The 21,663-nt window shown below is 43.9% G+C and overlaps 2 protein-coding genes across 2 annotated transcripts in view; one reads left to right on the top strand and one right to left on the bottom strand.

The window, feature by feature from the left end:
• Positions 1-1,436, top strand: part of LOC106579847 (bone morphogenetic protein 1) — a 55,519-nt gene extending 54,083 nt beyond the window's left edge. The window contains exon 20 of the mRNA XM_014160135.2: positions 160-1,436. Within this exon, the coding sequence (XP_014015610.1) occupies positions 160-294 (135 nt within the window). The 3' untranslated portion in view covers positions 295-1,436. The remainder of the gene's footprint in view (positions 1-159) is intronic.
• Positions 1,437-3,210: 1,774 nt separating this feature from the next.
• On the bottom strand, positions 3,211-20,930 carry disp3 (dispatched RND transporter family member 3). The gene is made up of 21 exons (XM_014160136.2): positions 20,539-20,930; positions 15,666-16,688; positions 13,448-13,667; positions 13,084-13,220; positions 12,753-12,887; positions 12,469-12,629; positions 12,178-12,317; positions 11,946-12,037; positions 11,681-11,845; positions 11,317-11,478; positions 10,815-10,964; positions 10,547-10,683; positions 10,265-10,434; positions 10,030-10,160; positions 9,709-9,884; positions 9,485-9,611; positions 9,230-9,375; positions 8,948-9,107; positions 8,682-8,795; positions 8,269-8,441; positions 3,211-7,653 (listed from the first exon to the last, which is right to left on the bottom strand). The coding sequence occupies exons 2-21, from the start codon at positions 16,678-16,680 to the stop codon at positions 7,294-7,296; spliced, it is 4,071 nt and encodes a 1,356-aa protein (XP_014015611.1). The 5' UTR covers positions 16,681-16,688; positions 20,539-20,930; the 3' UTR covers positions 3,211-7,293.
• Positions 20,931-21,663: the final 733 nt, after the last annotated feature.

Here is a 21,663-nt window from a genome sequence, read left to right as displayed (position 1 = left end):
AGTGGCAGTTGTTCACTCCAACAGCCCTCCCCTCCCTTATCCTACAGCCCCCTCAGTCTGGATCTATGAGATATCATTTGGTTTTAATTGAAGTGCAGTCAGAGTGCCAGAAGGCGACAGCTGTTAACTCCATCTGTGTTTTCTCCTCTGTTCCCCCAGCCTCCTGAGGAGATCTACTCTGCCGGCGACTCCATTGTAATCAAGTTCCGCTCTGATGACACCATCAACAAGAAGGGCTTCCACGTGCGCTACACCAGCACCAAGTTTCAGGACACACTGCACTCGCGCAAGTGACCAGCGGGGGCCGGAAAGGGCCGGGTTGGGCAGAGGGGCAAGTGGAGGGGCCCCCAGGGGAGACGACAGCCTGACACTCGGAAACCTTCGGCCACCAAGATCATTCAGAAACGACAGAACAGCCGCAAGACCACCAACCGCACCTCAGCTCCAAGGGGCTCCAGCTCCCTACAGACTGTGAGGAGTAAAGCCATTCTACAGTAGACCTTGTTTTTACCTTTTTTTATGGTTATGATTGGGGCGGGTGGGTGGATATCCGGTTAGGTGGATTCAGGGGGAGAATTTTCTACCCCCAGGTTTTTTTTTGTTCTTTTTTTATTTTTATTTTCTATGCCTCCTAATGAGAGCGAAATGAACAACAGTGGATTCTCAGGACCTGTCGGAAGGCAGGCATCAGCCAGACAGATCCCTGCTTTTGTCAGGCCAGCCCCCCCACGCCAGGGGGGAAGGGGGCGAGGAGAGAAAAGGAGGGGGAGGAGATCGGAGGAAGTTCCAGAGGGACTCACCAACCTCAACCTTCCAGCCAAACTCCTCCAGAATACTAGAGCTCCTCTCCTCCTCACATTCCCACCCATATTGTTCAAGGATTCCAGTCAATAAGAGGATTAGAGGGATGCCCTTGACTTGAGGTTTTGATACTGTATGTCTGAGAATTGCATGTAATTACAAGAAGAGAGAAGGAAACTGTACAGTGACAACACCAGCATTTGTAATTGGCATTGTCCTGGCAACCAGTGCAAGATTCTCGCTATTACCATTAACAAGGAAATTAAGGAAGCAGTTATCTTATTAAAGGACTAATAAATGAAATGTGGCCTATGTCTTCTGGTTGGTAATTGCTTGCCCATTGAGGGGCTATTGCTGTATCTCTCTGTGTAATTGTAATGTGTATGATTATTCAAAGGGACATGACATGCTTTCCTCAACTCAAACCATCAGTAAGCACTTTACAGTGAATTGTTCAAAAATCATGAACTAACGATTTTTTTGTAAAATGCAATGCAAGTTCACTTATTTTTTATGCATTTTATCACTTTTATTCCCTGATTTTTATTTTCATTGCACCATTTGGTTTCTCAGGCGTGCTTGAGAGCTGTTTGTACCCTGTAACATGGGGTAATAAAGATATGGGTTCTGTTTCAGTGTTCATGTACAGTTTTAATGTGCAGCATTTTCTCTCCCTAGACTTAAACTCTCCATAAATAGTGCAATCTCCAGGGGCAGGCCAGAGCCCTTTATTGTGACAGAAGGCTCTGGTGCAGGCGAGTCTGAGTAGTCATTGTCATAGCAACACCTTCACAATATATTCATCTGTTTATGGTGGGGCTCTGCTGAATTCCATGTATTATGATGTGTTGGTATTGTGCAGCGAGAATGATGTTGAATACATGTCAATTACTGTTATCCCACTCTCTTTTCGGGTTCTTTTTAATTTGACTGAAAATACCAGCTGTCACTTAATGTCTTTGCCTCTATAACCAATCAATGCAGATGTTCAGCATGGTTGGTTTTGTAAGAACCAATGGGTGTGCTTGTGCTAACAAAGTAAGAGGTGTGTGTGTGTGTGCGCTCCTATGTCGTTTCAGCTAGTGTTTTTACCCTATGCTGTTTAGGTGAGAGCCCTGGGCACTGTAGAGGCAGAGAATGCTTCCACAGGACTGATTATTTTCTAATAGCCTGAAACACATAGGTCTGAGACTGCCAAGCTCCACAATCCGATGAAGGCCAAGAATGTTCAGGTATTCAATCACACAACACCAGCCCCACACAAAAAAGCAAAAACATTTAATCTTTCTAAATGATTTCCTATGTTTAGTTTGAGTTTGACTAATGTTGACCAGTGAACATATCCACTAACCTCTGACAATGGTTTAGCCACCGTTTTGCTCTGTACAATACTGTCTTATTATTCATGTCGCATGAGTGAAGATGGTATCAAGCAATCATCCTCGGGGTGGCACCACACAGTGAATTCACACTAGCTGTGCTCACTGGAAACCAAATCTGTACATCTAAGAGTAAAAAATAGCATAGCTTGTCTTTGTACATTTTAAAATGTAATAATTTGAATAGTATTTCTTTATTTGTTTTTTTCTTGCTTGGCAGGAAGGACATGGTTTTGTGCAGTATAATTAAAAAATGAAATATTCTGTAGCTAAACTGCAAATTGATTTGGAATAATTTATTTAACTAGATATTATATGCTCTGCCATGGTTGATGCGCAGTAATTGCAAATGATGAAATCCCAATAGTGTTGTCTTTGTATACAGTGTTGGCAGAATCTCCAAGCACAGCCATCCAATATATACTAATTCCATATTTGAACATAAGCTGGCAGACTGCTGCTGTGTGATTTAGTCATCAGACAATGAGGCTTGTGGATATCTGTCAATAACAGTTCTGTGTTCACCTAATGGCTGACATGAAACATTCATTACACTCATTGCAATTCATTATTAATCCTGAGATATTTGTCATGAATTATTAACTGTCACTAGAGGAGACATGTCAAGCTGTCCTCCTAGCTCTCACATTGGCTGAGTGTCACACTAAGCTGATTATGACATCTCTCTTAGTATCCCTGCTCTCCTGAAACGTTGTGTTACCAAGCAAAATCAGAGGCAAGGGGGGAAACCAAGGACAAGGACACACGCCACTAAACCCACTCGATTGTTCCGCTGTAGAGAGAAGTACTTGCAATCAAAGACTACCAAAATAACATCTCTGTTGGATGTTTGCCCTTCAAGAACATCTATAAATTCTTAGAGTTAGTGGGTGGTGCTGTTGAAATGTGTGCTTTAAGACATGGCTCATACAAAGGTTATATGCAAACATTAGCCTATATAATTTCAATTATCAGTCTTTTAAAATCAACTTTGAAATGCAGTGAAAGAAAAGAACCACTTTCAAGAACATTCTTCTAAAGATATCTGCTTTATTTAATATTAACAGCAATACACACATATAACAAGACTAATTACAGTTACATCAAGTAACTCCCTTTAAAACCATTATTGTGTCACATAAATTAACCAATGTATTTGACCTTGTCGGCAGGGCAGGAGAGAGCCTTTGCGTTGGTGTATGAAACGGTGCTCTCTACTAGCCTGAAAGCAGTGGAGGGAGCCGAGTGAGTTATAGTAAGTATCATCAAGTGCTTTGCAAAGAGCATTGAGTGCCTTCACCTGAGAGGCTCACAAGTGATCATATTATTATTATTATCTCAGGGTCGGGTCATGGTTGAGTCATTCAAACAGCCGATGTGTGAGCAGCTGGTAGAGGTTTGTGTATTGTAGGTAGGCGGACAAGAAAAGGGTAAAGGGAAGCATACAAGCCTACTATTGATATAAAAACACATGGAAAAATACATTTTTTTACACCCATCAGGGAAAGAACATGTTTTAAGATGTACTGTGCCATAGAAGAGAGAAACCTTCACCACAGAACATAACTCACATTTTTCTATGATTACAATTTTCCCATTTACAATCCGTAGTGCAGGAAGATAGGGTACCACATACCTCAGAGAGAAATGTACAGTACATTTGAACCATAATGACAGGTTAGCATTTCTTGTTGTTGCATTTTGTTCAGGTAGGTGTGGCTTCTCCTTAATGTCATTGTCTGCTGTTGAAGTTGAATTACTCCTGGCTGTGACACAGTGGCAGTTCTAGACCATTTCAACTGGGGGGGCCAAGCTGGGGCCAGTTGTACTGTTAGAGGGGCCAGTTACATTAGACGTTATTGTTGTCATATCGTTTTCTTCACTGCATTAGCAGGCAAAAGACCATGTTCATAATCATTAGTGTTCCGAGTTGCCACTGTCTAATAACGGATGTAAAAAAAGAACGATAGCAAAAATTAGTTATGTAAAAATTATTTCATACTCCACATTTAGGGGGGCCACAAGGGGGTCCAAAATTGTTGTCACAGGGGCACTGCCCCCCCCCCCCCAGAACCACCCCTGCTGTGGCATTGTTCATGGAATTGCAATTTCCTTTCCTCCAAGGTGCTCCTCAAATCACTGTTCTATTTGCACAGTATGTTGCAGCACTTAAAGAGTGTGTTAGTAGTTTCAAGATACAAGGAATCACTTTCCAAATGTGTGTTAGCAGCATAGATACTTAAACATTAAGCTACATCTCACACTACATCTAAGATGCACATATATCAAACGGACAAGAGTCAGAGCACAGTAGGGATTCATATTTTCCCGAAAATCTACCAAGTTTAAATACCGGGAATAATTCATATTTATCCTGATAGTCCCGGGAAATACAGCAAAAATCGGAAGTGCATTTAAAGCGTTTAAAACCAAGATATGGTCACTATTCCAGGGTTCTCCCCAAATAAGAAGGTCGCTGTGCCACCTCATCACTTGGCTGCATGCGCCAATATGTACAGATTTCAGAGAAAATTAAACATATATTCAGTAATGATATGATCTTTGATCGCCAGCGCATTTCAGCAGTAGGATATCTCGACACAGAGCGCACTCCGAGTACAGCGTTGTCAATTCATTCTAACTTTGTAATGGCAGTCAAAAGCCAAAATTGCTAAAATGCTAGATAACCTCCAACGAATTACAGATCAACTAGATTTTTCCAAATATAGATGATTATGGGATACAGATAGCAGATCGGCTCATAAATAATGGGGAGATGAAGAGTGGAAATAGTTTTTAAATATCAAGGTAGGGGTTAACGTGGACCAACTCTTTAAAAAACATCTACTCGCATACCGTTTGTTAATCACACAATCTCTACCAAAGCTCTCATTATGGGCAAGTACCAGACTGCGCAGAGAAGCTGGGGAAATGTTCTAGCAGTATTTTACCATGCATTGGTGAGACATGCCTTGATTATTATTTTATTTTTTATTTTTTATTTATTTAACTGGGCAAGTCAGTTAAGAACAAATTCTTATTTACAATGACGGCCAAACCCAGACGACGCGGGGCCAATTGTACGCCGCCCTATGGGACTACCAATCATGGCTGGTTGTGATACAGCCTGGATTCGAATCAGGGACTGTAGTGACGTATCTGGCACTGAGATGCAGTGCCTTAGACAGCTGCGCCATTCGGGAGCCCAAATAATGCAACCTATGGGTTACAGAATAAAGTTAGGAATTTTCATGCGATACAGGAGTCAGGATTTGACGTTTCAGTGGTATTGGGACTGGATAGGAAAATAGCCAAGGCTCTAGAATAGTCTCTGAATTGTGTCTGTGACAGAGATGCCTAGTGAATTGTGCATAGGCCTATAAATGTGTGACTGTCTGAAGATTCACAATGACAGGTCAAGGTGCGGCCCAGCGAGGCACATGTTCATTTCTAGGCTATAGCCTACTGTAAAGGTTTCCTGTTGGGTTTATTAACTGCATTCGGCTCACTTGTGCAGTCCGGCAGTGTTAATTATGCGTTCGCTTTGCATTTATGGCGACTTTGTTTGAAGTAAATATGCTAGGCTAAAAGGCTTCCATGCGACAACCTGTTTGTATTTTGTGGAAATGCATATTGTGCCAACTTTGGGGGAATTTTTTAAATAATTTCCCCATTACCCATGGGGTTAATTCCTAGAGTAGGCCTACAGCTGCAGTACCTTTCATCCATGTTTTTACATCCTTCTAAATTTACACTTATCTGCCTTGTGGTGAATAACCTAATGACTCCTAACATTCTCTTCTGAACAATCATATAAGTGAAGAGAAATGTTATGTCGTTTCAACCAAAAAGTCTGTGTTGACATTGAATCAATGTGGATAACTCATCGGATTTGCAAAAAGTCATCAATGTCAGGGAATTTTGTCATTTTTTTCACCCAACATTTAACCTAAACCCAATGACAAAGTGACATTTTTTGTTGATTTCACATTGAATTCCAGCCTGGTCTGATAGAATAAACATAACATAGTAAACTCAAATTAGTATGAAACAGTAGTTATTTTTGGCATGGGTTCGTATGGTTGCGAATGTCCAGCAACCCAAAGCTTGTGTGTTCGAATTTCATAAAGAACAACTTTAGCATTTTAGCTAATTAGCAACTTTGCAACTACTTAGCATGTTACCTAACCCTAACCTTAACCATTTAACCTAACTCTTAACCCTAACCTTAACCCCTAGCCAGCCTAACTAATGTTAGCCACCTAGCTAACGCTAGCCACAACAAAATTTGTAACATACCATACATTTAATTTTTTTTAACATATTGTACGAATTGCAATTTGTAACATATTGTACGAATTGCAATTCATAATATATCATATTAATTAAAATTTGTAACATATACAAAATGGATGATGGAGATCCACAATTTAGTACATACCATACAAAATGTAACATATAATACTAATTGCAGTGTCCTGGATTTACGTGTACTATGTGACATCTACCCCTAAGTCCAGGTTGTGAATTCATGTTAGTTGACAATTCAATCAAATGTAAATCAAAACTAGACATTGAACTGAGGTATGTGCCCAGTGGGATGTGATATGAGTGATATCACTGGAATAAGGGAGTGCATGACACATTCTGGCTTGCATTTTTTTATGGTACAATACCTGTCTTTTTGGACCTCAAAGTGTGGTTTCAAACTGCCAGAGATGAGGTCAGTGCTAACAACAGCAGGTCAGAGAACAGTCAGTGATTTTACTGTCAGGAACAGAATAACGTGGACAATAGAACAATGTGGACTCAACCAGTATTTCATTTCCATTGTGTCATCTCCTGTCAGCAGTAGGCTGCATCCACAGAAACCAAAGCATGTCCTGCAGACTACCTATTCTCAACAGACTATGTTCTGTTCTTTTGGGAAAAAATTATTAAACTTTAAATCATCCACACAAAGAAATATCTACTTCCACAAGATGCTTTTACTTACATCTGAAACCTTCCATCTGCATTTATAGAACAATACTACACTGATGTTTAGACCGAGCCTTTTGGTTCTGCTTACAGAGGTAACAGTGACAGTAGTGATTGAGTTGTGTTTGTGGGGTCACATGGTGACTGCTGTGTGCCAGGTGACTGGTCCTAGTTGCCCTCCTGCCCAGCACAGGGCAGCGCCAAAGGCTGTGGTGCCCAGTACTGCCAGGCTGGCCTTCAGCACGGCACCAGGAGGCCTGTGGAAGTTGGCAGGGCCCATGGTGGCCAACATGGCTGCGGTCACAGTCAGGGTAAACAAGATGGACACTGCTGTGTTAATGGCCACAATCTGGCCAAATTTAGCAAAAGGCACGATGACACAGAAAAAGAGAGGGACTGTGGAGATCACGGTGGTGACAGCACTGGACACAATGGCAACTCCCACGTGGTTTACTGCATCTAGGGACCTTCTCTGCCTTTTAGCTGACAGGCTCTGAGAATGAAAAACAGATTGATATAATGAGTCTTTTCTCTTTATGCATTATTTCCCTCGGGCTTATTTCATTAAATATGATGACTTTTAAAAGGCCCTGTGGAGTCAAAAATGTGAATTTTCTGTGTTATATAATTCCAAACTATGAGGTTGGAATAATAGTGTGAAAATTATGATAATGCCCCTTTAGTGTAAGAGCAGTTTGAAAAGACGTCCTGAAATTTCAGCCTGTTTTGGAGGGATGGAGATTTTTGTCCTGCCTTGTGACATCACCAGGCAGTAAATGAGTTAATAGACCAATAAGAAACACTTCCAAACCTCTGACAATAACAGCACATTTTCAGTTTTCCCCTCCCTACTCAGACCACTCCCAGATAGTCCTAGCAATAATATATACATGTAATAAAGTAATCACAGTGAGGTACTAAATTGTTATCCAGAAATGATTTGATATTGAGATAAAAACAGCTGCATTGGACCTTTAAGTAAACAGAATATTGTGGAGGCAAATCCTTCATTTATATAGTTTTACTCTCTTACAGTAGAATATATAAAGGAGTGAATTCAATACCTCTATGCCAGTTATAGATGATTATCAGATTGTGTTGTACGTACAATAGTGTGTCCTGGTGTGGCTGGTATGGTCTCCCCAGCTAGCAGGTAGCCCTCCACCAGGTGCAGACAGTAGTCCACTGAGGAGCCCACAAGGATGGACAGAGAGATGGCCTCCACGGCCCCCAACTCCCAGCCCAGCCAGTACATGATGGCCACCACCAGACAGATGACCCCTGTATTTGGTCAGGAGATCAATGTTGCACACTGACAGACAGATGACCCCTAACCCTCCCAAGGCTAAAACCACAGAAAATACAGTACGTACAGTACAACAGTTAATGATTTCCTCTTACATTATTCCCAACAACACTTCATATCAATACTGCATCATATCTTATTCTTGGAGACTTTTCTCTGCAGTCTATGCATAATGGGCCTATCTGATGACAAAGGTTTGATCAGCAGTGTCTTACCCAGGATGGTGAGCAGTATTGGCAGCAGCAGAAGTGGATGGGCAGTGAAAACAGACACAGCTGCCACACAGATGGCCAGGGACAGGAGCAGACTGCAGAGGGCGCTCTCGACACCTACAGAAAACCCACAGAGGAGGGAGTCAGTCAGCACAGGAAGGTTACATTCCCAGAAGGACTGAAATAATCTTTTAGATACATAAAAATGAAACATTTATTGATTGTGCCTTAGGTATGGAACAACTGTGTCCTCTGGCCTCTCCACTTGCCTATGATTTCCATAAAGATCTGCTTCCAGTGCTCACAGGTCTGGAAACCTCTCCGTAGAGCAGAGGACTCTGGGAGAGTCGAGAGCTGCTCTTGTAGGAAGGTCTCCCATTGGAGGAAGTCTGAGTGTGTCTCGAAAGAGGATTTCCCCTTGTAGGTGGTCTTGGGAACAAACAGATAAAAAAAGACATGGGCTCAGTTTCTGGCACAGATCTGGACTGGGCTACAACATTAACATTACATTAGAGGTGGTAGTATACACCACGGACAACCGTTGTACTCACAGACTCAAAGGCCATGGAGAGCCAGCTTACTCTGCCACCATGCGTCCCCACGACCCCATGGGACAGCTGGCCTGGCAGCAGGTTGGGCTCAGGGAGGGAGTGGCAGTCTGGGTTGAGTAAAGGCAGGATAGAAGAAAGCTTGTTGCCTAAGGGGGAGAGAGAGAGGGAGTACAAGAGAGAGAATACATGTAACTCATATCAAACATGGCTACGTGTGCTGTTATATTTGTTAGACTGTGTCTGTGCAGTTGGTACCTGACGGTAGACACTGGGCTCCTCCCGGCTTCACAAGCTGTTTATTAGCACTGATAGCTTTACAGATTTGGCAGAGGTGTCCAATCTCTTGGAAGATATCAAAGTTTGGATCCAATATCACACTGCCCTTTGGAGATAATTTTAGAACAAATCAATACCACTAAAACAGTATTGATTATTGAATTACACCTTATATCGTTATTGTCATGCAGTTGGCCTCTCACCATGTCTCCAATGACGTGGTTGTCTGTGCGTTGGGTGCGGTTGACTCCAAGTATTCCGAAAACCACAAACACCATCGCACCAGTGTCAACCAGAGGACGGACTGCGGGGTGGCCACAGCCACCTCCACTACAGGGGTTAAAACCAGAGGTCTTGGACCTTTTGGTTGAGGTGGAATCTTTGAAATAAGGTAAAAATTTGGAAAAAATGAACACCCTCACATTCATAGGCAAACATTCATAGTACATGCTTTAATTCAAACCAATGCAGAGTATTTATGCAGTTCCCTGATGCCTTCTGACTCCAGATGTTCTCCATCTTACCTGTGGGGAGTGGAGTGTAGAAAGAGCCCTGTGTGGGTCCGTCAGGCCCGGAGCTGATCACACAGCCAGGTGGTTCTGCACACACTCGGCTGGGATGAGGACTCAGTTTGTGCTGGGCAAAGTACAACCTCCTGGGAGGCAACAAGGAGCACTGTCAACAACTTGCCCACAAAAAGCTTGACTGATTGACTAATTCACTATTCAGCCATCATCTGTCCCTCATCATTCCTCTTACCTGCTGTGCTGCTGCTCAGCCGATGCCACATAGAAGCTGAACTCTGACCTCCAGCCGTGGCGTGGATCACATGACTGGGAAGTGATCATCCAGCGAGGGTGGGGGTGGTACACACGGGACACACACACAGTCATGTGGGTGCTGAAGTTGCTGTGAGGTCCACTGTATGCCTGTTTAGAGACACCAGAAGTTATACTAAGTATATGATGGAGTTGGTTATCAGAGGTGAGATATTAAATCATAACCCAGAAATAGTGTGTTTATATTTGTGGGTCTCCTAACCTGAAAGGATGGAACTTCTCCATGCCCGGCACTGAGGCTTTTCCAGGGCGATGGCACGCTGGTATTCAGAGAGAAGCGGTACAGAGTGATAGAAGCACCCACATCCAGCTTAGAGACATACACTGTCAGCAGAGGCCCTGCCATGAAAGGATACAGTGAGTGGCAGCAGTAGAGAAATAGAGGCACACATTAAAACATTGCCAGAACATTTCCACGGATATATTCATGTGAATCCTCTTTGGATATATAATACAATTTTAACCAGTACCTGTTGTGATGGAGGATATGCTTGGTGTGATTGGGCTCTGTAGAGTTGAGTTTGAAGGGCTCTGTGTATGTTGCTGAGGGTGAAACCCAGGCATGGAGGGGGTAGTATGGGTAGGGCTGTGCAGAAGATGAGGTTTCTCCATGAACAGACCTGCAGGAAATAGGACACTTCGATTCAACACTTCAAATCAAAGCCAAATGCTTGGCTGACCTTAATATCCTGATACATGCAATGGCCTGGGAGTGTTGTGAATGTGGGCACTGAACTGGAGCATGCAAATATCCGTAGGAAGAAAAAGAATGTCATTGAGTCAGCTCTTATCAGGAGTCGACTGTAAATTAATATCCCAGTTTAAAATGAATTGTACCATGTCATATAAAGACATTTACAGCCAGACAGTTGTAGGACTTGGGTTTAAAGTTAATTTGGGTTTAAAGTAGTGGAATCGGTTTACTTTACACCCATCTGGGTTCCATCACACAGATTGATGGCGACGTCTCACCAGAGCACATGTGGCAAGAGATGCCCTGGGCACTGAGATTGTTCCTCAGTCCCAGTAGAGTCTGGAGGTTGGTGTCTGGGCGAAATAGTAACGGGGCATGAGTAGCCGGCCGCAGGAGGCAGCAACACCCAGCAGACAGCAGCAGGACCAGGATGTAGATGCCTATGGGCAGCAAGACAAAGACTGGCCTGTGAGAGAGGCAAGTCAGATGGGGTAGATCACTGAGGGGAGAGACATTAGATTAAATTGCTTTTCTGTGAGGAAGAGCAAGGGATAGGCAATACAAAACGCTGAAATTGAAAAAGGCATATGGGCATCATTAGATGTGATTCTCCCAGCCCCTGCAGACAGACAGAGCCCTTACCTAGAATGACTTTGCGTTTCTCCACGGCTGGCTCTGCCACCCAGTGCCTCAGAGCCCACTGAAGGTTAGCGCTGACCACGCCTGCAGTCCCCCGCCCTGGGGGTGAGAGCGAGGTCTCCACTGACAGGGACAAAATGGCTGCATCTACATCAGTGTCACAGGAGCCTAGATGAGACAGAGCGGGGGGGTGAATAGTGTCAGGACTCTATTACCTTTCATTCTCCTGCCATTCATTTATGCAGTTCTGTCCAGATCAGTATCTCACCTGGCTCCATCTCCACCGACAGAAGAGCCACATCTTCATCCTCATCTGACAAAGGACTGTGACTCACTGACAGTCCTGTAAGTGCTTTCCACCTTTAAGATAAAGTGCATCAGAGAGATGCAGCTTAAGAACCTCACATTGTTCATAATAGGAAAACAGAATGAAAAGGCAAGCAGCACAACAGTAGGAGCTCTGTTCACTAGCAAAAAAAGGAGGAAAGATGGAATCACACCATTTGAGACAGGTGTTCTCCTGGGGGTCAACACACTGGGTCCAGATACACAGGGCAGCAGGCATGAGGATGGACACCCAGAGCCAGCAGCAGCTGACGATGAGGGCCATGAACAGGCCAAAGTCATGCACTGCCGGAATCTGTTTGTAAGGGTAAAAGACCTCAATATCGCAATACATTTACATTGTACTTTTCATATTGATACATACTGTATATAGATAGTTCTACCTCACAGCTATTCATTCCCTTTGGAAGGATTATGCGATATGGACTGACAATATTTCTGAGTACCTGTGAGAAGGTGTTAGCAGCGTAGGCAGCTGCGGTGGTGAAGGAGGTGAGAAAGGTGGCTCGGCCAGCAGTTTTCACCGTGTACATCATCCTCTGCACCGGGTGGACCAAGTGGGAAGCCTGTCTGAAGGTACTGATGAACACAAACACATCATCCACACCTGGAGAACAGTAAGAGGGGAAACAGAATAAAGAGTGGCATGTTACCTGTAACAAAGATGTTGTTTCTCAACCAGTTTGACCATGAGAGAAATTCTAGAGTATATTTTAATATTGTCACTAACCAATGCCAATGATCACAAAGGCTGCAACTCCATTGAGGATGCCAAGGTATCTCACCCCAAAGACCACATGGTAGAGGAAGAGAGCCACCTGGCAGCTCAGACCAATGCTAGTGAGTCCAAAGAATGTCAGGAACACTGTAGAGACACACCAAATAGATTGGGTGGGAGACCTCGTGCTGCAAGTCTTGTATGTGGTATCAAAATTCTAAGAATAAGATACTTATGCTGGCTTTTATCAGATACTATGTATGACAGCAAATTAAGTATAGGAAATGTTAGAATAACATGCATGTAATATCCAATGCAGGTGAGAGAGTGCATGGGAAATTACCTGAGAAGGAGGTTAGGACATAGACCAGTAGAGTGATGCAGCCCCCACTGATCAGCGCCAGCAACATGTCTCTGTGGAAGGTCTGTCTCACCTCGTTATCAAACAGCTCTGTGCCCCCATACAACACTTTCACCTGGCTGGCATCACACAAACCCAGAGACGTTCGTAGTCAGAAAGAGGGAACGGAAGAATACTGTGTGGGTGTCATGAAAGGAGGAACTCTTTTGATGTGCTTAATTACAATTGGTCTGGAAAGCGGAGACAATATTTACAAAGTCAAGTCTTGGGGGAAATGAAAAACAATCAGTTAATCTCAATATCGATGGCTCTTTTGTTTTTTTAGAGTTTATAAGCCATAGCCCACCTGGTGGACTGCTGAGCCAGGATGTCAGCGTACTGAACTACAAAGTTCCTGAAGCGCTGCCTCTGCTCCTCAGGCCGGTCTTGGAGGGAGTAGTATGAGGGCAGCGGGGCGCCGAATTGGATCTCACTGCGCAGGAGAGAGGAGGAGAGCCGGTCAGGGGCCAGACTCTCATCCACATACCAGTAGAACTGTGGGTGGGTAATCGCTAGACTCAGAGCACCTGGGAGCAGAAACAAGTGAAGATCAAAGTGGTAGTCACTGCCAGCTCCCTTTGATGTTTCAATTGACCTCCCATAATAAAATGAAGGACAAGCTCCCTACTTAATCATGCAGAGCAGTGACTGTACCAGTGGAGGCTCCTCAGAGGAGGAAGGGGAGGACCATCCTCTGTGATAATAAAAATTGTAAAACATAAAAAAGTTATCGTTTTTAGATAAAACTATACTAAATATAATCACGTCACCAAGTAATGTATTAAAACACACTATTTTGCAATGAAGGTCTACAGTAGCCTCAACAGCACTCTCTGGGGTAGCACCATGTTGTAGCTGGAGGACAGCTCGATTCCGTCATCCTCTGGGTAGATTGACTTCAATACAAAACCTAGGAGGCTCATGGTTCTCACCCCCTTCAATAAACTTACACAGTAATTATGAAAACTTCGAGAGGACGTCCTCCAACCTATCAGAGCTTTTGCAGCATGGACTGACATGTTGTCCACCCAATCAAAGGATCAGAGAATGAATCTAGTGCTGAAAGCACTGCAGTGGATAAAATCGAATAAAATGTTATTTGTCACATGCGCCAAATACAACCTTACCATGAAATGCTTGCGTACAAGCCCTTAACCAACAATGCAGTTCAATAACTGAAGTAAAAAATAAAATAACAATAACGAGGCTATATAAAGGGGATACCGGTACCGAGTTAATGTGCGTTTAGGTAAAGGTAAAGTGACTATGCAGTGAGTAGCAACGGCATAAAAAAAAGAGGGGGGGGGTCAATGTAAATAGTCTGGGTAGCCATTTGATTAATTGTTCAGCAGTCTTATGGCTTGGGGGTAGAAGCTGTTAAGGAGCCTTTTGGACCTAGACTTGGAGCTTTGGTAGCGCTTGCCGTGCGGTAGCAGAGAGAACAGTCTATGACTCGGGTGACTGAAGACTGAATTTTTGTGGTTAGTAGTTGACTCAAAGAGAGAGAAAGACAATAGTTGAACAGTTTTGAACAAATACATTTCTTCCCAAAATGGAGAAGCAAGAGAGAGAGAGAGAAAGTGCCATTTTTCAATTTCAATTTCAGTTTCACTTACTTAGCTAGGTAATGCAGCTAACGTTAGTTAGTTTTGCCTACTCGAACACCCTGCTCAGACAGAGGGATGCTATGTTAGCTAGCTGGCTATGACTATCCCAACACAACACTGGAACTCCTCCAAGTCAAGGTAAGCTTTTGGTTTGACTAATTTATTGCCCTGGGGCCTGCCGGTGTAACTGTTTACTGACTGTACACTGTAATGTTACTGCATGATTGAAGCGGGTTAACTAACATGTTAGTTCTATTAGCTATGCTGACTATGATGTTGCTTTATCTAATATGGAGACAACGATGTAGGCTGTGTGTAGCGGTTATGATATGGTTTGGCTTGGAAAGGTGTTTTTTGCCTGGTCACATACAGCTTGTGTGTTGTGCATTGAAGTCCACAAGCAAAGGGACAAGGTGAGAGGAGGAGAGTGCATAGATGCGTGAAGGAATACAACGTGGCTGCTATGAAAGTGAACTATGTTTACACATGATCAGGGGTGTATTTATTCTGCCGAAAAACGTTTCTTAAATGGAAGCAAACGGAACAAAACGGGGATAAACAGACCTGAATTTGTCCAATAGAAACTCTTGTTTGCAACTGTTGGACTAATGATTACACCCTACTGTATATCAGCTCGACCTGTGTGCATCTACGTTGTAAACTTTCATTCATAGACTAGGTTGTAGCAACCTCATGATGGATATAGAGAAAAGTAGAGTATCATGTAGTAGATTACACCTATCACAGTTACATTGAACTGGGTGAATGGAATATGAATGACAGTCATCCAATATGCTGTAATAGAAATAAGGCCATACTCATGAAGAAAAGAAAAATGTCTTTGCTGATCTTAAACGGCACTGATCGCCACTGGACTGTTCCTACAGTAATGCCAAGTTTTATGAACCTCAGACTCACCATGGATGTCAGCCAGGTCAGGTCCCATGCCATCATAGTAGATCCTGCCACCCCGTTCACTAGGGAAGAGGTAGGAGAGGAGGGAGCTTGGAGGGGAGCAGTAGGAGGGGCCCAGGGGCAGGTCTCTCAGGACCTCCAGAGGCTTCCAACAGAACTGCTGGAATTGGGGGTGCTGCATGAGCAGGTGCTCTATGTGGTGGATGGTGCGGAGACGCTCTGGGGTGAAGATGTTGTTGTCCCCCCCACCCTGAGCTACAAACACCAGCTCCATCCTCCACAGGGCTTGGCTCTGCAGGTATGAGTAGTTGGGAGCAAACCTGCGCATCCTAGTGCGAGATCTCTCACTGTCTCTGTCGCCCTCTTCCCCTTTGGACTCACGACTCTCAGGTTTTCCTAAGTTAGTTGTATTTTTATCCTCCTCTCTTATCTTTGCTTTACCAGCCCTTGTCTCTCTATGCCTCTCAGTCTCTTGCTGACTCAGGGCAACTCCTCTCTTTTGCATAACTACTCTTTTGAACGTGTGGTTTTTCAGAGATTTCGAATTCAGCCCTCCATGTGATGTCCAGTTGGATGCTTCATCTCCCTGCCTACCCAGTCTGTCCAACAGCAGCTCCTGTAGAGCAGTGAAGTCATAGTGGTCCACGTCACGCCTGCGTCTGTCCCAGGACCCCAACTGAGTCTTTATGGCAATGGTGAGTGCATCAAACCGCTCAGCGGAGAAGTGGCTGTGAACCTCAAAGGCACTGTAGGAAAGGTCTATGTCCAATGGGGGGCAGTATAGGAACATGTAGGCAGAGAGGGCACAGGGAAGAAAGACTCCAACTCCCAGGACCACCCCACTCACCCAGGGCTGTGTGTAGACCCAGCCCACCGCCCCCCACACTATGCTGCCTCCAGTGGTGCTGCTCCCCCCATTAATCTGTGTATCTGACTCCCCATCGTCCTCATCCTGCTCCTCTTCCTCCTCAGCATCCCAGCTGCTCTGGAATAACAGCGGCTCGTCTTCTAAGTCCATGGCAGCACCTGTCAAACACACACAGTACTTCATCATCACTCACTCTCCGAATGTAAATCCTCTTCTGTCCTTGGGACATGAAAACATAGACCTAATCTATAGGTGATTTACAGAGCAAACATAATAGTGGTTTCAGGATATTCTGCAGTATACAGCCAGCAAGGGCACAACAATTAAATGTCCCTCAACAGCCAAGACACACAGGGTTCCTATTCAGCTCACAGAAAAGTAAAGGGGAGAATTTAGGAAGAAGATGGACCTTGTCTCAAGGGCCCAAAGCAGTGTATGGTCTGCTAAGCCCCCAGTTTAAGATGCTGAATTGTGGCTGGGGGCTTAGAGAGAGTACTGGCTTCAATTTGATTCCTCTCACTCCTTCCTTCAGTGTGTGCAAAAACCATCTCCCCTTGAGTGCTCGGTGGTGTCCTTGTCCATATCAGCAGTCGACTTGGGTTCGGCTGATCTGCAGCAAATTAAATCATCTCACTTGTCTAATTACTGACAGGGGAGAGAGGTGTGGAATGTAAGAGAGAGGTGTGGAATATGATAGGTGTTTTATGCCTGGTGATAGACAGCTTCTGCCTGATCGTGTCAAACTATTGTTCCTTCCTCTTCTCACTCCGCTGCAAACACAAGATAATGCAGTGACTTGGTATTCAAGTGGCACTAGTCGTGTTAAAGGAAAATTGGCAAGTCATCTACTATCTTTAGAATAGAGCTCAAGGGTCATCTAGGTGGGGCAAGGGAGGCCAAAAGAGCGGGAGCATAATCTCCATATCTGTCTTCAGCCTGGGTCTTGAATATTTACATTTCCGATAAGGTAAGTGTGTTTGGATCGACTGCTCATTGGGTTGTTAAGTAAACCTATGGCCATTGATCAAGAACCAAGATAGGCATTATGATCATTTGTGTAATTAGCTGTTATCAGCCGTAGTAGGCTATCTATTCAGATTTGCAGCTGCAATTGCACATAGCCACAAATACACTATATTCAAGGAGATCACCATGACAATGGGCTCCTGAGTGGTGCAGTGGCCTAAGGTCCCGTGTGGCTCAGTTGGTAGAGCATGGTGTTTGCAACGCCAGGGTTGTGGGTTCGATTCCCACGGGGGACCAGTACGGAGAATAAATGTATGAAATGTATGCATTCACTACTGTAAGTCGCTCTGGATAAGAGTGTCTGCTAAATGACTCAAATGTACAGTCCCTGGTTTGAATCCAGGCTGTATCACATCCGGCTGTGATTGGGAGTCCCAAAGGGCGGCACACAATTGGCCCAGCATTGTCCGGGTTTGGCTGGGGTAGGCCGTCATTGTAAATAAGAATTTGTTCTTAACTGACTTGCCTAGTTAAATAAAGGTAAAAAATATTAATAATTAAAGAAAAATACGAAATAAAACAATAAATAGAGCCCTGACATGGTTCAAGACAGAGTTGGACACCAATGATTGTGTTCACTGAGAGAACAGAGCAGTTCAACATCTGTCTGCACTGGGAAAACATCTGGGTCTGCAACCCCTTCAGAGGACAAATTTATTAGACACAAGATCGGTCTTTTGGGAGGGGAGAAGAAGAGGGTAAAGGAGAGAGCGGAAGGGCGAGAGGAAGGGTGTGAAAGAGGGGGAAGGGAGGGGAATGGAGGACCTTAGGCTGCAACAGTCACCCATCAACAAATGATGATCTCCTGTGTGATAAAAGGCAGCTTTGTGCTGTTTGATATTCAAGGCAGTCTAAATCCGCTTGCTCTGTACATTTCCATAACTGCCATGTTTGTTTCCACATCCCTGGAATTGCTGATCAGTTGTTGTGAGACACCATGCTGACCCCTCATACTTATACCACTCATCAAAGACTGTTATGCTATTAAAGCAACGTTGTGCATTTCATGTTAATGGTCGTTTGCTGGTTGAGTGCACCGTTACACAGACATAGTGTAAAGTAGACCCTCCCTGGCTCCCTCCACCAACAGGCAGATTACTGCCATGCCTCCTACAGTAATCTGTCTCTGACAGGCTCCTGGGACACATCATTTTCCCCTGTTAATGAATTCAGCTGCGCCGCTTTGCCAACCATACGATATCTAATGTACATTAATTATGAGAGAAGCCTCAACTGCAGGGTAACGCTCCCAGTGCTGAACCGAGAATGAGGAATGTGTTGACAAGCTGAGAGAATCGTTCAACTTTTCTATTTATTCTCAGTGCTTGAGAGCGGAGGGAGTCAATTTAGACTGTGCAGGTGGGGAATAAAAATAGAAGGGAACTTGGTGAAGACTGGCTTTATGGACAACAAAAGCATTCTTCCATCTGTTTCAATCAGCATGATTCTGGAACTCTTTATCCTTCTAGTCTTACTCACTCCTTGGTCTGACATTTAGTTTCAGCCACATATTGTAGAGCTGCTGTCCAGCAGAATTTATAGGTTATTTTCAACTACAGATTTTCCACAGCAAAAATAAATGAATTTGATGAGGTTGAGAATTTTTTACATTATTGACAATTGCCCTGATACAACTAATCAAAAATAAATGTGTTCTGTTCTTGTCTATTAATGTGATGTATTATGTCATGTTTTATGTTTGTGTGAACCCCAGGAAGAGTAGCTGCTGCTTTAGCAACAGCTAATGGGGATCCTACTAAAATACAAAGTCATATCCTTATGTGAATAAACTTTCTAAAGAACTCAAGATTTAACTGTTCCACAGACCGAATGCTAGCTTTTTGGGTTGACTTGGAGTGTGAAGCACCAAAGACCAGGGTTGGATGCCAGTTGGTGACTATTGCGGTTGTGTGGCAGTGTGCTGTTTTCTTGGTACTGTGCAAACTGTGTTAGTCTCATGTGGGCCTGATGTGATACTATAAACACTCCCAGCATGCCATTCAACTAACTAACAGGCGTATAAAGCTTTTCTTTCTTACTTTCTGGGTATGTGCTGATGTGTGTGTGTCTGTGTGTGTACAAGCATATCGAAAGGTGAGGGTAAGGGGGGTACATAACCTTCCTTACTGACAACAGCTAAAAATAGTACACTCCCCTCTGCTTTCCTTCCTCCCCTCCCTCCCTCTTGTTTCATCCTCCCTCCATCTCATCCAATATGGATTTCACACCGTTTCTCCTGCCCCACAGATTCAGCATGGTGTAATTTCACAGAGCATGCAACACCATTTAATACAGGGACATTCATCTCAGCCCAGCACTCCAGAAAACAGACATTGTTTATGTATGAGCACTGAGTATCACTACAGAAGAATCACTGAGGATGATGCCTCTATTCTTCACATATCCCCAGGATATGAAGGTTCAGCACGGTGCAAGTGTTAAGACCTCACGCTCTCACACTCTCACGCTCCTTTTGCTCCTAATGATAGTAATTTGTTTGATATTTGCATACATGGATGACCCCCTCAACAAATACAAGTACTGTAAACCTGAAGTTGAAAGCTCACTATTGCTGCTACACTTGCGTGAGAGATGGTGGGTGATTGCAAAAGACAGAATGATTGCCTGGAGATCTACAGGGCAATTTCCTTCAATCTAAGAATTCAAATGCAATACCATGTGAAGTTTGACAACAGACCCAATCAATGCAGTCTTTGCCTGGTCCTGGGTTTCTTCAGAGGTCTCTGAAACTTCTCTATCCACCTGAGAGCTCAATTTACTGCAGCTGTGCTCCTCAGAAGCTGCAGGCAGAGTTGACCTTTTGCTGCCACCTATTGACTATGTTATTTGGCTTAGTAAATGAGATAATGACAGGATAATGCCATGCTCAGCTGTTGTTGTAGTGTGTAGTTAATTATTGAAGCATATGTAATATCTAAACAAAATATACATTTAGTGTATGGCAGAGCTGGGGAACCTTACCTGAGCTTGATGAGTAGAGGTATGAACTGATGGTTTGTGCAGCCCTATGTGGTCCTCTTCTGAGGATGCAAACCTATGCTGAACAATTTCATTTCAAACTTGTTCTCCAGATCCTCTCTTAATTTTCTCTGTTGATCCGTTTTATATTCATAGTACTCTAGCTGCACGAGGGAGAGCGACTGCACCTCAGCACAGCCTCTCCTACACAAGATTTATGAGATCTTTAATTTGCTTAATAAGTCTTGTCTATCATAATTTTTTGTTTTTGTTTTCTCCCTTTCTCCCTTTCTCTTTCTCTCTTCCCTCCCTCCTCTGTGCCTGGTTGTCCAGGCGACGGAGTCAGTGAGAGTATCAGTTCTTTCACTCTCCCAGCAGCTCCTCTCTCTCAATGCTTTGTTCAGGCTCCTCTCTTGACTGACTCACCAAGGGGAGAGGAGGGGAGGAGAGCACAGCCCTGAGCATCAAGGAGACTATGTGTGACAGGGATAAATCTCATCACAGCCTAACAGGTAAAGCAGAAAAAGGACTGACTCTGATTCAAGCTCTATTTGTCAGGAAACACGTGCCTAAAATGAAGGTTTTGCCAGGAGACTGCAGCAAAGTCCCCCTCTAGTTTGAAGAGGATTTTGTTGGTATAGTCTGGCCGAGGCTCTGTGAGGAGGAAAGGGGTAGGAGGGGGGTAGTAGAGGAGATAGACCAGAGTAACTGGATACAGTGGAAGACGAGGTGTAGGCCATATCATTTCCACTCCAGGAATCTGAGCCCTTTAAACATCTCTTATTGTTTTGCTCACCAATTCCCTGCTGCATTCACATCTAATGAATTTAGTTAAATGCAACGCTCTCAGAGCTATCATAATTTTTACATATTTTTTTATTGAACCGTTATTTAACTAGGCAAGTCAGTTAAGTACAAATTCTTATTTACAATGACGGCCTACCCCGGCCAAACTCTCCCCTAACCCGGACGATGCTGGCCAATTGTGCGCCGCCCTATGGGACTCCTGGTTGTGATACAGCCGGAGATTAAACCAGGGTCTGTAGTGACGCCTCTAGCAGTGCCTTAGACCGCTGCACCACTCAGAGCTTATTCAACATGAAATTACATTTGTGATTGAGGTTATTT

The sequence above is a fragment of the Salmo salar genome, chromosome ssa20, assembly GCF_905237065.1.
Source record: "Salmo salar chromosome ssa20, Ssal_v3.1, whole genome shotgun sequence".
NCBI lineage: Eukaryota > Metazoa > Chordata > Actinopteri > Salmoniformes > Salmonidae > Salmo > Salmo salar.
This window is presented reverse-complemented; position numbering and strand designations above follow the sequence as displayed.